We start from the raw sequence: 13,779 nt of genomic DNA on the forward strand, positions 1-13,779 counted from the left end.
CTGAGTGTTATTGACTCCAAAGTCACATGATGGTTGATGAGGTGCAGATTAGCCTCGGTTTTACTGACAATTTGATAAATTATTAGATTAGATAAAGAATAAAACCAAACACTCAGGCTAGTAAATGAACTGTTTTATTGTGAATATTAGCTTATGTATAAATAAACAACAGGACTCAAGTCAACCACAATAAAAGGATTAAATCTAAATTTCAACATGAATAAAATTTTAAGAATATATAAATAAGGACGAAGTTTTGGAAATAGAAATAGACAAAAATACTGATAGAAAAAAAATCAAACATAAAAATAACGAATAAAGACAAAAAAAATGTTTTATGACAGCAGGGCGTGCGCGTGCGCCCTCGGCAGACACGAGCATAAAGACACACAGCTCATCCGCTCGCCTCCCATTGACGTCAGTCCGGTATCACATGAACGAGCGGAGACCAATCGGAGCAGCGCAGCTCCTCTTCTCACCGAGACGCGAGCAAGAGCAAATAAACGCAAACCGTGTCCGTGCGTCCGTAATGGCCCCCGGACCTTATAGTGGACTGTAGCGAGGCGCCGCCGCTGGGTCTCCCCCGGGTCCCGCTCCCCGCTGTGGATAACTGCGTTTGGATCCGGACGGAACGGAAGGAGCGGATCAGGCCATGGCCCTAACACACTGAGTAGCTCGCTGTCGGTGGGGTGGGGGGAGAAGGCGAGACGCGCACCGCGGAGACGGCTCACGGGGAGGAAAATGGTGGATTGTTTGCAGAGAGTCTTTAAAAGCTTTCGCACATCTGGAGTTGCTGCGCGGAGACGCTGATCTGCGGCGGCTTTGCGCCTGTCCACAGTAACCGAGATCGTGTTGTTGAGCCTGTTTGGTAGGTACCCCCCTGCTCCCTCCCCCAGCTCGGTCCCGACGACCTCACCGCCTCTGTTTTTATTATTTATGCCTCCCTACATGTCGGATTCTTGTTGGAAGGCTTGAGCTGGATCAGAGACGACATGGATTTCACGAGCGGCGGCGGCGGAACCAACGAGCTGCACAACAACCAGATCTATCAGTGCGAGGAGAGCAAGCCTCTGCTGGGGGAGATGTCAGAGGGGAACAACAACACCAAGGTGGGCGCGGGGCCGTGCAAGAGGACCCTGCACCACTGCAGCAGCAGCGGGATGCGCTACAAGCTGCTGCACGAGGGGGACATCCAGGTGTGCGTGGTCAAGCACCCCCGCACCTTCTTCAGCAAGATCCTCACCTCCAAGTTCCTGCGGAGATGGGAGCCGCACCACCTGACGCTGACAGACAGCGGCCTAACGTCGGCCACCGTGAGTTACTGCGCGCGCGCGCGTGTGCGTGTGTGATGCTTCACATTCCTGGCAGTGCTGCTGTTTGTCTTTTCTTGTCAGGAAGCGCAGTGAGATTACGCACGCATGTTTAAAAAGAACAGTGTCACAGTTCTGGGGGCACGCACGCACACACACACACACACACAGGACTTCTGCCCAGTAATTAATACAAATCAGCTCTGTGGGTCTTGTGATTCTCTGGTGGGGGGAGGGGGGGGGGTGCGTCCGTCCCACCAGCTGGGGGCCCTCCATGACACCAGCTCTGACCCACATTACACAGAAATGGTGTAATTTTATTAAAAGTTCAGCTGATGCGTCTGAATCTGCAATCAACCGCAACAGCCCTGCCTATGGAGGTGTTATCTGTAATTGTTGGTAATTCAGCTGAATAATGAAAGCCTCTAACTTCCCCTCCCCGGTGTTCTCGGCAGCCCTGACATTTCTAGCTCGCTGTTTGATAGTTGGAGGAGTTTGGATGTGATCAAAGTTAGTTTTCATGGCTGCAGGGAACATCTGTGCACGCTGAAGGGTTACGATTAGAGCTGATTGTGTTACCGCTCATGTTTCATGCAGCCTTACTCCGATCCACAGTCACATGTCGGAGGTGAATTGATGATTAACTGTGAGGTTTTTTACTGATCAGTGACTCTAAGAAACAAGATAACAGCTCAGCAGGGAGTCGTAATTGGTCCCTAAAAGCCAAAGCATGAAGCATTTTGAGATTTTATTTGTACTGATTTTGAATTGTGTAACATCTTTTTTCTAAATGTCGATGGGACGATTCTCGTTTCTTCAGACAAAACCAGACATGCACCCAAAAATCAGCAGAGATTCAGCGTGATTGGTTTAACCAGACAAACTCGGAAATTGACTTTTTAATTTTTTTTAATCTGGTGACGCTTGTCGAGCAGCAATAAGGGATCAGACGTTACCCCTGGACCTTGAACGCATCATCACTAAAGGCTAAATCACACTAATAACAGATCCTCCAGGCAAATGCGGTTTCTTCCAGATTTATAGTTTTCTAGTTAATCATAAAAACATTCTGTAAAGATCAGCTGGTCAGAGTGGTTCAAGAGTAAAGCATGGTATTGGCCTTCAAAGCCAGAATCGGTTCATTTCTACGATGATGTTTATTTGGTGGGCTTGATGTCTGCAGAACTCTGCCGACCCGTTTATTTAAATCAGGTGTTGAAGCAGAGAAACAGTAAAGCATGCTGGGTGGTGAGCAGGGAACGACGATACGTATATGTCGATGGAGCGACTCATCCACGGGCCGATTACATGACCAATCAGCTGTTTTTGAGAATAAACATGAGCAACACTCTGACATAAAAGAATCATCACAACTGTTTACAGAATTCCGGAAGCTCCTCCCGTTTTTCTGTCACCGATGACCTCTGGTCTGGTTTTGGTCTCCGCATTTTGTTAAACGATCATGAGGAACCGGTCAGGACGTTTCTGTTGTTTGTTTTTTACGTGTGGATCCCTTTGTGAACCTGTCTGGCTTGTTTCAACCTCTCTTTGAATATTTCCTCGTGTGAAGCAGGTATCTTTGTGCAACGAGCTGTTGACCTAACTCAGTTAGACCTTTTAAAGGTATTTCAGCAGATTCATTAACAATTTCCAGTCTTCTTCCTGGTGGGGCTGGCGCTGCACCGGCGAGGGCACACTTCCTCTGCCTGTCGCCGGGGTTTGTTGATCATTTCATTGGCAGCCGTCGGACTTTGGCCAGTCAACAGCTGCTCAGCGTTTCTGTGGCAGCAAACAAAACCAAATTCTGTCAGTCTGACAAAGTAGTTAGATTACAGACACACCCAAAAGAAAAAAGATCTGATGATCAGAGTTGGCCCAAATGCTAATCTGAAATAAAAAAAAATGTTTTGGTCCATGTCCTCAGCAGCTAAGCGTTACTTCTGCCAAATAATCGATCTTCCGTAAAGGTTTTACTTCCAGAATAACGATTTTCCAGTTGATTGGAAAATATTTAATAGAAAAATGATTAAATAATCGGTATCGTTATTGGCCCTTAAAGGCAGAATCGGTTAATCTCTCATTCAGATTTTCAGTCTTTACTTTGGAGTTGGACCAACACTTTTCTGAGCACACATCAGCATCTCTAATCTAGATTAAATTCTGTGTGCACACATTAGGAAATTGTGTGGCACTTAAGTTCTCACGTTTTCTAATCAGCTGATGAACATTTATCTTTTTCTAATGTATATATAGATTTATTGATTTTTTTATATTTTATTTTTTCAATAAGTTAATAAATAGAATAGACTATAAAGAGCTGTTTATTAGAGGACAACTCATAAATGATCCCGAGTCGGTCTGTCAGCTGAGGGCCTTCAGGGTTAAAACAGGACTGAAGCTGGTCTTCCTTCCTGTAACGAACCTCCGAGTTTCGTTTTTATGGCAGGAGTTTAAAACCGTGACGCTGCTGCTGCTGCTTCTGGTTTTGCATTAAGTCATGTGGGTGACTTATCCAGACATTCTTGTATCACACGTCCTCGGCTCTGCCACAGGCCTGCAACACGAGGAGGAAGAGGGTTGTGTTTGGGGCCAAGCGTGAGCCTGCACTTCCTCAGTGGAGCTGCTGTGCTCATGAGTTTGTAAAATACACTGTTGGTCCTGCTGAGATGACAGATTTTTGGGGGGAAAACACCAAGATTATGAAGTACAGATCGTTCTCTGGGATTGATTAGTTTTGACTTTCTTGTCTAACACATTCAGGCCACTTTAAAGCTTAAAGGCCACGTTGAAACTTCAAATTCATTTTATGACGAGTCACAAGTCAGAAATCATAAATCGGTCATTAAACTAAATGTTTGTGTTTAACCTGGTAAATAATCCTCAATGGTTGTGTTTGTGGGCTCATCTGTTCCACGTGAGATTGCTGATGGGGGAAGAGCTGTGAGTCATCCTTCCTTGCTCTGACAGATGTGCCGGTCACAGCTGCTGTCAGAAACCTGAACTGCATCACATTTGTGTAGAAAGAGAAAGCATTTCCTGTATTGTGTCCTCCTCACAAAAGGCCCCAGAGGAAAAGAATCTGGAGGTGCTGGCGGTAGACAAAAGAGACAAGTGGCTTTCAGAGAGTCAGAGGTCTCTAAAGGGATTACACAAGAAGAAACACGTCTATTTTAAAGATACACTTTCTGTACTTGGGTTAAATTTAATGTTCTCCTAATGAATAATCAATCGGCGTTCACGTGGAATGTTTTTATTTGACTTGGGAAGGTGACAGCAGGTTTTATAAGGCGAACAGGGCCAGAACCAGAATGTTCTGATGTTGCCTAAACAAAGATGATTTTGTTTGTGATTTATAAAGAACAAGCTGCTCTACACACTAGGGATGCACCGATCAGGTTTTTTGCTGCCAATCACCGATACCGATATCAAAGAATGCTGATCACCGATACCGATCACCGATACCGATCACGTGGATTGGCCAGAAATTTTCTACAACATTATAATGAGTGCTACAAACTACATAATCTGGGAATAAAGGAAATGTAACCTAATCTAAAATGGTCTGTATTAGGGTTGTCACTTTGTGAAAATTTAACCTCACTGTTATTGTAACCAAAATTATCACGGTTTTCGGTATTATCGCGTTTTTTTTTAAACGTGTTACATTTTCAGACAACTAAATAAACCCTGTCTATCAGGAAAATATTGTCCTCAGTTTGTGTCTAAATTTTGCCAAAAATGTGTTATTTGTAATTATGTTGTTTATTTGTTTACATTTTTTCTCTTTAGTCTTTAAAATACCAATATTTGCCCATAACTTCTTATTTTATGTCTGTTTGATGTCATCATTTTAAAAATATTAGATCAGATGATACTCAGTACTCAAGAAGCCTTCTAATCAGATACTTTTTTACCCTTACTTGAGTAATAAACCCTATATCAGGAAAATATTGTCCTCGGTTTGTGTCCTTCCAGTGAGCTTTGCAGATGTGGGAAAATGTCATCAGGCAGTAATCGTTGTTAAATTCATAATTATTCTCGGAGAGAGACCAACTCTTATCTGCCCCTGGGAGCCTCGTAATGCATAGCGTCATTTCAACATGGGGGTGTCCGCGACACGGTTTATATGCAGGTAGCGGTGCTGCGGCTGCTTTATATAGCAACTCGTTGCATTCTCCCTCAACCCAAATCCTCGGATCACGCATTTTAGCTAAAACGCTAAAGTTAGCTTGCCTTGCGTTGACTGTAGAGTTGTGGGTGATGGTCACGCAGATGTGTCATGAGATTTGAAGCGTTGCTGCCTTTCACAGACACTTTTTCTGCACGTGCTATAAAAAGGATAGCCGTCTTCTATCAACTGTCCCTCGGTGTTCTTCAAATATCCAAAAGATGCCCGTACTTCCCACTTTGTCTTCTTTGAGGGATAAAAAAAATGTCCTGAGCGCTGCCGTCTCCTCCTTTGGCCATTATTTCAGCTTTAGCTTCAAGAAAGTTTTGGTTGTAAACAACAAAGCGCGCATGTGCCGCCGGCAACTTCAGCAGATGATACGGTGGCTGGTAAGGGTCACCGCGCCTACACCGCAGCCACGGTAACCCACCGAGATGATATAGTTTTTTTTAAAACAAGACGATTATTGTCAACTTGTTTTACCGGGGTTTACCGCTACACCGGTTACCGTGACAACCCTACCTGATCGGTCTGCTTTGATCTATTTTGAAAACTCCGATCAAAACCGATAGGGGCGCTATTGGCTGATTGGGATCAAATGCCGATCCATCGGTGCATCCCTACTACACACTCTTTTTATCCGCTGGATGAAAATGCTTCGATCCATCGGTACCGGCTGGAAAATTGTAAACATTCCAAAAGTTTAGAATTCTGCTTTCCGGAACTGCGCTGCTCTGGGTGGCTGCATGTTGGAGTAGCTCTGTTGACTATATGTAAGTTTTGCCTTTTGTTGGACATTTTTTCTTCTAGTTTCTCAAGAAAAACTGTATTTTTTTTTGGACGTTTTACTTTTTTGTTTCTGATGCTGTGAAGCTTGGAGGATTTTTACTGCTATATTTTTACTTTTTGAGCATTTGTTATAATGGTTAACCATGGCAAAAAGCGGGTTTACAATCGGGAGCAGCTGATTAACATTGGGAAGGCGTAAATAATACCTCAACTGAAGCCACAAATCCCAAATGAGCTAAAAAGCAAAAAGTGTGGGTGCAGAGCGGGAGCAAAACGGAGACAGGGAAAGAAGAAATTCAAACCATCTCTTCCATCCATCATAATGGGCAATGCGAGATCACTGGTCAACAAGATGTAGGAACTCCAAGCCCTTTCAAGGACTCAGCCAGAGTTTCGGCAGTGCAGTGTTATGTGTTTCACTGAGACGTGGCTGCTGGAACATATCCCCGATTCCAGCGTCTCTCTCTCTGCCAGGATTCCTGAATGTACGAGCAGACAGAGGTTTGAAGAGGAGCGGGAAAAGAAAAGGAGATGGAGTGGCAGTGTTTGTCAACAGCAGATGGTGCCATCCAGGTCATGTTTCAGTGAAATGTCTTCTCTGCAGCCCAGATGTTGAACTATTGGCAGTAAGTTGTCGCCCATATTATTTGCCAAGAGAGTTCACCAGTGTTGTCTTGGCAACCGTTTATATTCCACCTTCAGCCATTGCTGAGAATGCATGTTATGCCATCAGTTCTGTTGTCATTAAGCTACAAACCCAGCACCCCAATGCATTTGTTGCTTTGTCTGGTGATTTTAATCATGCCTCGCTCTCTGCTACACTTCCAACATTTCAACAGTTTGTCAGCTGCTCCACCAGAGAAAACAAGACATTGGATTTGTGTTATGCAAATATACAGAATGCATACATGTCCAAAACAAGACCTCCTCTGGGACAATCGGATCACAATCTTGTTTTCCTCTGCTCAGAATACAAACCACTTGTTCAGAGGCAACCTGTGACAAGAAGAACTGTGAGAAAATGGTCACAGGACACTGAAGAAGCCCTGCAGGGTTGTTTTGAGACCACAGATTGGATGACTCTCTGCCAAGGATATGAAGAGGACATCAATGCCATGACAGGATGTGTCACCGACTAAATAAACTTCTGTGTGGACAACATCATACCCACCAGAACAGTGAGATGCTTCGCTAATAACAAACCCTGGATCACCAGTGAACTGAAGAATCTGCTAAATGAGATAATAAGAGCCTTCAAGGAGGGAGACAGTGAATTATTGAGGAGTATACAGAAGCAACTGAAGATCAAGATCAGACGGCAAGGGGGCATACAGGAAGAAGCTGGAGAACAAACTACAGAGGAACAATATCAGAGAGTTTTGGTCAGGGATGAAGAAGATCACAGGCTTCAAACAGAGGAAGGATTGCACAGATGGCAGTCTGGACACAGCAAACGAACTAAACAAGTTCCTCAATAGGTTCAGTTCAGGAACAAACCCAGCATCCTTCTCTCCTGTCCCCAGCCAATCAGACATCCCATCCTCCTCTGATCCAACATTTTCTTGTCACACGCCAGCTCTTTTGTCCTCTAACGCAGTCATGGACTCTTCTGGTTCTATAAATCTGTCTTCAACCAAGTCAGGAGATGCTGCTGCCCCATTTACCTCCCCCTCCCACCTATCTGTCTCTGGATGTCAGGTGAAGAGGCAGCTGGAGAGACTGAACAGGAACAAGGCCGCAGGTCCAGATGGTGTCAGCCCAGGGTACTGAAGGCCTGCGCAGAGCAGCTCTGTGGGATTCTGCAGCACCTCTTCAACCTCAGCCTGGCCCAGGAGAAGGTTCCAGTCCTGTGGAAGACATCCTGCCTTGTTCCAGTTCCAAAGAAAACTCGCCCATCAGTCAATGACGACTACAGACCGGTTGCCCTGACATCCCACATCATGAAGGTCCTGGAGAGACTCCTGTTGGTCCACCTGAATAAGCAAACTAGAACATATCAGGACCTGCTGCAGTTTGCTTATCGCCATGGAGTTGGAGTTGAAGATGCCATCATCCAGCTGCTTCAACCAACCTGCTGTCACCTGAACAAAGCAGGCAGCACTGTGGGGGTCATATTCTTTGATGTCTCCAGTGCATTTAACACAATTCAGCCTGATGTACTTTGCCAGAAACTAAAGAAGACACAGGTGGGGGCCTCAACTATCGCCTGGATTAAAGACTACCTGACAAACAGACCACAGTTTGGTAGGCTGAAGAACTGCACATCAAATCAGGTGATCAGTAATATTGGAGCACCACAGGGGACTGTACTCTCACCATTCCTTTTCACCCTGTACACCTCAGACTTCCAGTACAAATCAGAGACCTGTCATCTACAGAAATACTCAGATGACTCTGCAGTTGTCGGGTGTATCAGAGATGGACAGGAAGCTGAGTACAGAGAGCTGGTGGAGCACTTTGTGGCATGGTGTGGAAACAATCATCTGACCTTGAACGTGAACAAAACAAAGGAGATGATTTTAGACTTCAGAAGAAACAGGGTGGAGTCAAACACTGTTTCCATCATGGGAGAAGAAGTGGAGGTGGTTGAGGAATACAAACACCTTGGAGTTCACCTGGACAACAGACTGAACTGGAGAAAGAACAGCGAAGCCGTTTACAAGAAGGGACACAGCAGACGGCACTTCTTGAGGACGCTTAGGTCCTTCAGTGTCTGTTGCAAGATGCTGCAGATCTTCTACAAGTCTGTTGTTGAGAGTGTAATCTCTTCAGCCATCGTCTGTTGGGGTAGCAGCATCAGAAGCAGGGACCTGAAAAGGCTCAACAGCCTAATAAAAAAGGCTGGTTCTGTTCTGGGGACGACTGTGGAACCACTGGAGGAGATAATGCAAAGAAGGATTCTCCAGAGAATCAAGAAAATGATGGACAACCCTGAGCATTCTCTTCACAAGACTGTCCGACAACGGAAGAGTGTATTCAGTCAGAGGCTTCTTCAGTTTGGCTGCAACACTGACCGCTACTGGAGATCCTTCCTGCCAACAGCCGTTGTAATATACAACAACTCTTTGATGACTTGATTATTATTATTATTATTCTGAGCTACTACAGCAATCAATTTCCCTCTGGGATTAATAAAGTATTTTTGAATTGAATTGAATTTGACTCAACTTCATCAAAAAAGATTAATGCACTTAAGAAAAATTATTCACAATTGATCACATTCAGTTTTACAAGCATGTTTTAATTTAGACACACGCCTTATTCCTTACCCTCTCACGACTGAACTCACCTCTGTGTTCTATTAGTGTGTGTCTGTGTGTGTGTATATATATATATATATATATATATATATTTTAGTGGCGCAGTGGTTAGAGCTGTTGCCTTGTTGCAAGAAGGTCCTGGGTTCGCTCCCACAGTCCAGAAACATGACTGTTATTGGTCTGTCTAAATTGTCCTTAGGGGTGTGTGTGTGTGTGCGCGCGCATGATTGTTTGTCCTGTGTGTCTCTGTGTTGCCCTGCGATTGACTGGCTCTCTGTCCAGGGTGTACCCCGCCTAATTGCCCGTTGACCGCTGGAGATAGCCCCCCCCCCCCCCCCCCCCCCCCCCCCGCGACCCCATGTGGACAAAGCGGGTTCAGACGATGGATGGATAGATATATGCATATCTCTCTTCTCTCTCTATATATATTTCATGCATATGAAATGGGATGTTTTTCCCTCATTCTGTGTGTGTGGCGGGGGGGGGGGGGGGGTGCAGATGCAAATGATGGATAGCAAGAAGAAGTAAAATCTAGAAGTGTGAGCGAAGGCGTTGACCCTGCAGCCGTCGCTCTGTTTTTTTCTACCTTCCACCTATTTCTGTTTGTCTTTGGGTTTCCTGATGTCGGCGCCTTGCTTTGCTGTTATGATTTCATATTTTGTGGTGCTGGTGCTTATCTCCAGCGGTCAACGGGCAGTGCGGGGTACACCCTGGACAGAGAGCCAGTCCATCGCAGGGCACATTATTTAAATCTTCTGTTAATAATAAATTATGAAAAACCTTCTTTTATAGCTACATCGTCAGAGGGGATTAAGAATCCTGAAAGCTGACGAACATTTAATGTTATAGATTAGAAAATCATCCGTGAAATATCTGCAGGACAAACTTTATTTCCTCAAAGATGGCAGAGGTGAGTTTGCTGACACGTGAAAGAGTCGGGCTTTTCTGTTGCTGCTGCGGTCGGCCACAGAGCTGCAGCGCTCAGGTGGTGCCAGGTAAAGGGTTAATGCTCAGTGTTTCCTTTCTAACTTCTGCAGCAACTGTGTGTGTGTGTGTGTGTGTGTGTGTGTGTGTGTGTGTGTGTGTGTGTGTGTGTGTGTGTGTGTGTGTGTGTGTGTGTGTGTGTGTGTGTGTGTGTGTGTGTGTGTGTGTGTGTGTGTGTGTGTGTGTGTGTGTGTGTGTGTGTGTGTGTGTGTGTGTGTGTGTGTGTGTGTGTGTGTGCGTGTGTGAGATTTACAGTTTTGTTTGGATAACTTTATTTTTGGATCCGTGAGGAGTTGTTAACAGTTTTCCAGCTGTACGTCTCTCCTGTCAGGCCGAGCTGCTCCAGCCCGCTGCTCTTTAGCTCCGCCCCTTATTGTTGTTTTATTGCCATGTTTGCTGCTGGGCGTGTGATTTCCGTGTGTGTTTTTTACAGCTGTTGAGGTTGTTTGGAACATCCTGGCGTTGTCCTGTACCTTCTCTGAGGCTCGTCGTCGTGTTCCTGTGAGCCTTTAAAGCAGCGGCCTGTAAAAGTTAACCTGAGCAGGTTTTCTGCGTGGGGATTGGTCACCTTCAGAGGCGTTTCTGGCATCAGAGGTTAAATAGGCTAAAAACACCCCTGATTGTGTTTTTAAAGATAACAGCAGTCGCAGCTTTCCAGGAGCCGTCGTTTCTCTGAGCTGGAGAACCCCCCCTCCCTCAGCTGTGCTTTTGTTTGTTTTTTTATTTCCTGATGAATCACATTTACTTTACTGCTGGAGTCCTTCTGCTCCCTCAGTGTTGTTCTGTTCTGAGATGTTTGGACAGACCTGTCGGGCCTGGATCGGTCAGCAGAGATTCTGTTCTTGTCGTTCTTTCTGCCCCGTCCTCCTCCTGCAGCCTGCTTGGGTTCTTGATTAGATTAGGCTCGTTTCTGCATTCGACGGATGCTGAAAGTTTCTTGGAGCTGCGGTTCCACAGAACTCAGCAGCTGCACAGAACCGCAGAACACCAGATGTTCTCATCTGGGCGGCAGCAGGTCTAGAATTTATGAGCAGCAAATGGAGAAGTGGAGGCGCTGCTGTTGGAGTGGAAGTGGCCCTTTAATGCTGGAAGACCAGCAGCTCTGCACGAGCTCTGGCTTGACCTGATCCGTAAGCTGAGAGTGACACGTGACCATGTGACCAATCAGCTGATCACAGAGGGTCTCTGAGGCGCACGGCGATGAATCTGGGTCATCGCTATGTCCTCCTCCTCCTCCTTCTGAAACCGCTTCACAGGATGTGGAATGATCGTGTTTGCATGACGGGAACAGGAAGAATTTTGCTGTTCTGAGATGACCACACTCTGTGTGTGTGTGTGTGTGCGTGTGCGCGCGCGTGTGTGTGTGTGTGCTTTGTCACATCCTCTGTTTGTGGTTTTAGAAAAGAGGGGGGAGAAGAACTTTAAGTGTTTCAGGTGTGAGTCTGAATATTTAGTTTCTCTTTGGAGTCTCCAGCTTGTCTGATCCGATCTGTCGCTAACGTTGCTGTTTCAGGTGCGTCCCGCCCCCCTGTCGTCTCGTTGGGTGATTAAAGGCGTCATCAGAAGGTTTTCCTGCTCAGAAATGTTGAGTAAATGTTTTCCTCTGAATCAGGAAGCTGGTGAAGGAGCAGAAATTATGCAACATCTTTTTTTTTCATTAAACCAACAAATCTTAATGTTTTCATCTTTACGGCGTTTAAAACAAAATAAAATAAAATAATCAAACCAGAGAGTTTTCTCAGGATTGGAATTTGCAGATTCGTTTTTTTTTTTTTTTTACCAAAAATTCTTCAAAATGTTCCTCCACACATCGGACCTGGCACCTCACTGATCCAGCAACCACGAGACCCCGCTGGTCCTGCTGCTGTTCTCAGGTTTGGACCTGAACCGGGTCACACACCAGGTTCAAACGGGCTCAGGCTTCTATGGAGCATCTGTTGAAACATCTGCAGGAGTCCTTCTGACCGTTGGTGGGATCCATTTAAACCATTTAGGATCAGAGTTGTGCGTACTGGGTCGGGCGACGGGAATCCCTTGGGCTCCCACCAGAGGAGATGCTGGAAGAGGCTAGGAAGGTCTGGGATTCTGGATCTTCAACCTGGATCCGGATAAACAGAAGACAGGATTCTGAACACATGGGTTGTAACTCATCTTCTCCAGCAGATCTGCTTCTGCGTGGTTGATGAGGATGAGGATGATGTCCTGACACGAAGGTGTAAACCCAACCTGAACTAAGACGGGGTTGGTCTTTGATTCTGTTTTCCTTCATTTATCCGCCTGCTTCTCATAGGAGAAAAAAACCCATAACATACGTCTCCATCCTCCTGTTTCTATGGCAACACAGCAGAGCGGAGCCGAAAGGAGCCTCCTCTGACGCTCCTCCACCATGAAACGCAGACTGAAAAGAGATGGAGTCAGAAAAAAACAGACTCAGGCCAGGAAAGAGAGAGAGAATAAAAAAGCACGAGAGACGGTGAGAAGAGGAGTGATGGAGGCCGTCGGGGCAAGCTCTTGTTCAGGATGTTGTATCCATGGTAACCCCGGCTGGTTATCAGTAAATTGAAGTCCCTTCTGTTGGTCCTGCTCTGGTTTTTCAGAGACGCAGTGCTGTACACGCCCCACCCACCCATTCATTTTCTGCTCTTCATCTCATTAGCGAACAGGAAAAAACCCACGTGATTTAGCAGGATGGTCAGTGGCTGATGTTTACTCTTCTGCAGAAACCAAACATCTTTCTGAGAATCAATATTTACTGTTGGTTCTAATCAGGCACATGAGAGGGTGAGGGTGGGAGGGTGAGAGGCAGAGGGAGCTGCCTGTTTGCCCAGGCAATCACCTGTTGGCCCAATCTGGCTCAGCTCGGCTTGGTTTGGTTCTGCTCGGCCCGGTTTGGTTCAGCTCGGTTTGGTTCTGATCGCTTGGTCTGATTCTGTTTGGCTCAGTTTGGTTCTGTTCAGCTCGGTTTGGTTCTTTCTGCTCGGTTTGGTTCTGCTCGGCTTGGCTCGGTTTGATTCTGATCAGCTCGGCTCGGTTTGGTTCAGCTCGGTTTGGTTCTGATCAGCTCAGCTCGGTTTGGTTCTGTTCAGCTTGGCTCGGTTTGATTCTGATCAGCTCGGCTCAGTTTGGTTCAGCTCGGTTTGGTCCTTTTCAGCTCGGTTTGGTCTTTTGCTTTGGTTCTGATCGCTCGGTTTGGTTCAGTTTGGTTCTGGTCGGCTCGCTTGCAAAGTGAAGCAAACAGCAGAGGTGCTGCAGGGCAGGGCCACAGGTA

General features: G+C 45.9%; 1 protein-coding gene across 2 annotated transcripts in view; it reads left to right on the plus strand.

Annotated features, from left to right (window-relative positions):
• Positions 1–730: 730 nt before the first annotated feature.
• Positions 731–13,779, plus strand: part of cmip (c-Maf inducing protein) — a 32,192-nt gene continuing 19,143 nt past the window's right edge. The window contains exons 1-2 of one of the 2 annotated variants that reach the window (XM_015965170.3): positions 731–868; positions 970–1,313. In XM_015965170.3, coding sequence (XP_015820656.3) covers positions 993–1,313 — 321 coding nt within the window. In that variant the 5' untranslated portion in view covers positions 731–868; positions 970–992. Of the gene's footprint in view, positions 1,314–13,779 lie in introns of both variants that reach the window. The other variant, XM_070550511.1, reaches the window with a different exon arrangement.

The sequence above is a fragment of the Nothobranchius furzeri genome, chromosome 4, assembly GCF_043380555.1.
Source record: "Nothobranchius furzeri strain GRZ-AD chromosome 4, NfurGRZ-RIMD1, whole genome shotgun sequence".
NCBI lineage: Eukaryota > Metazoa > Chordata > Actinopteri > Cyprinodontiformes > Nothobranchiidae > Nothobranchius > Nothobranchius furzeri.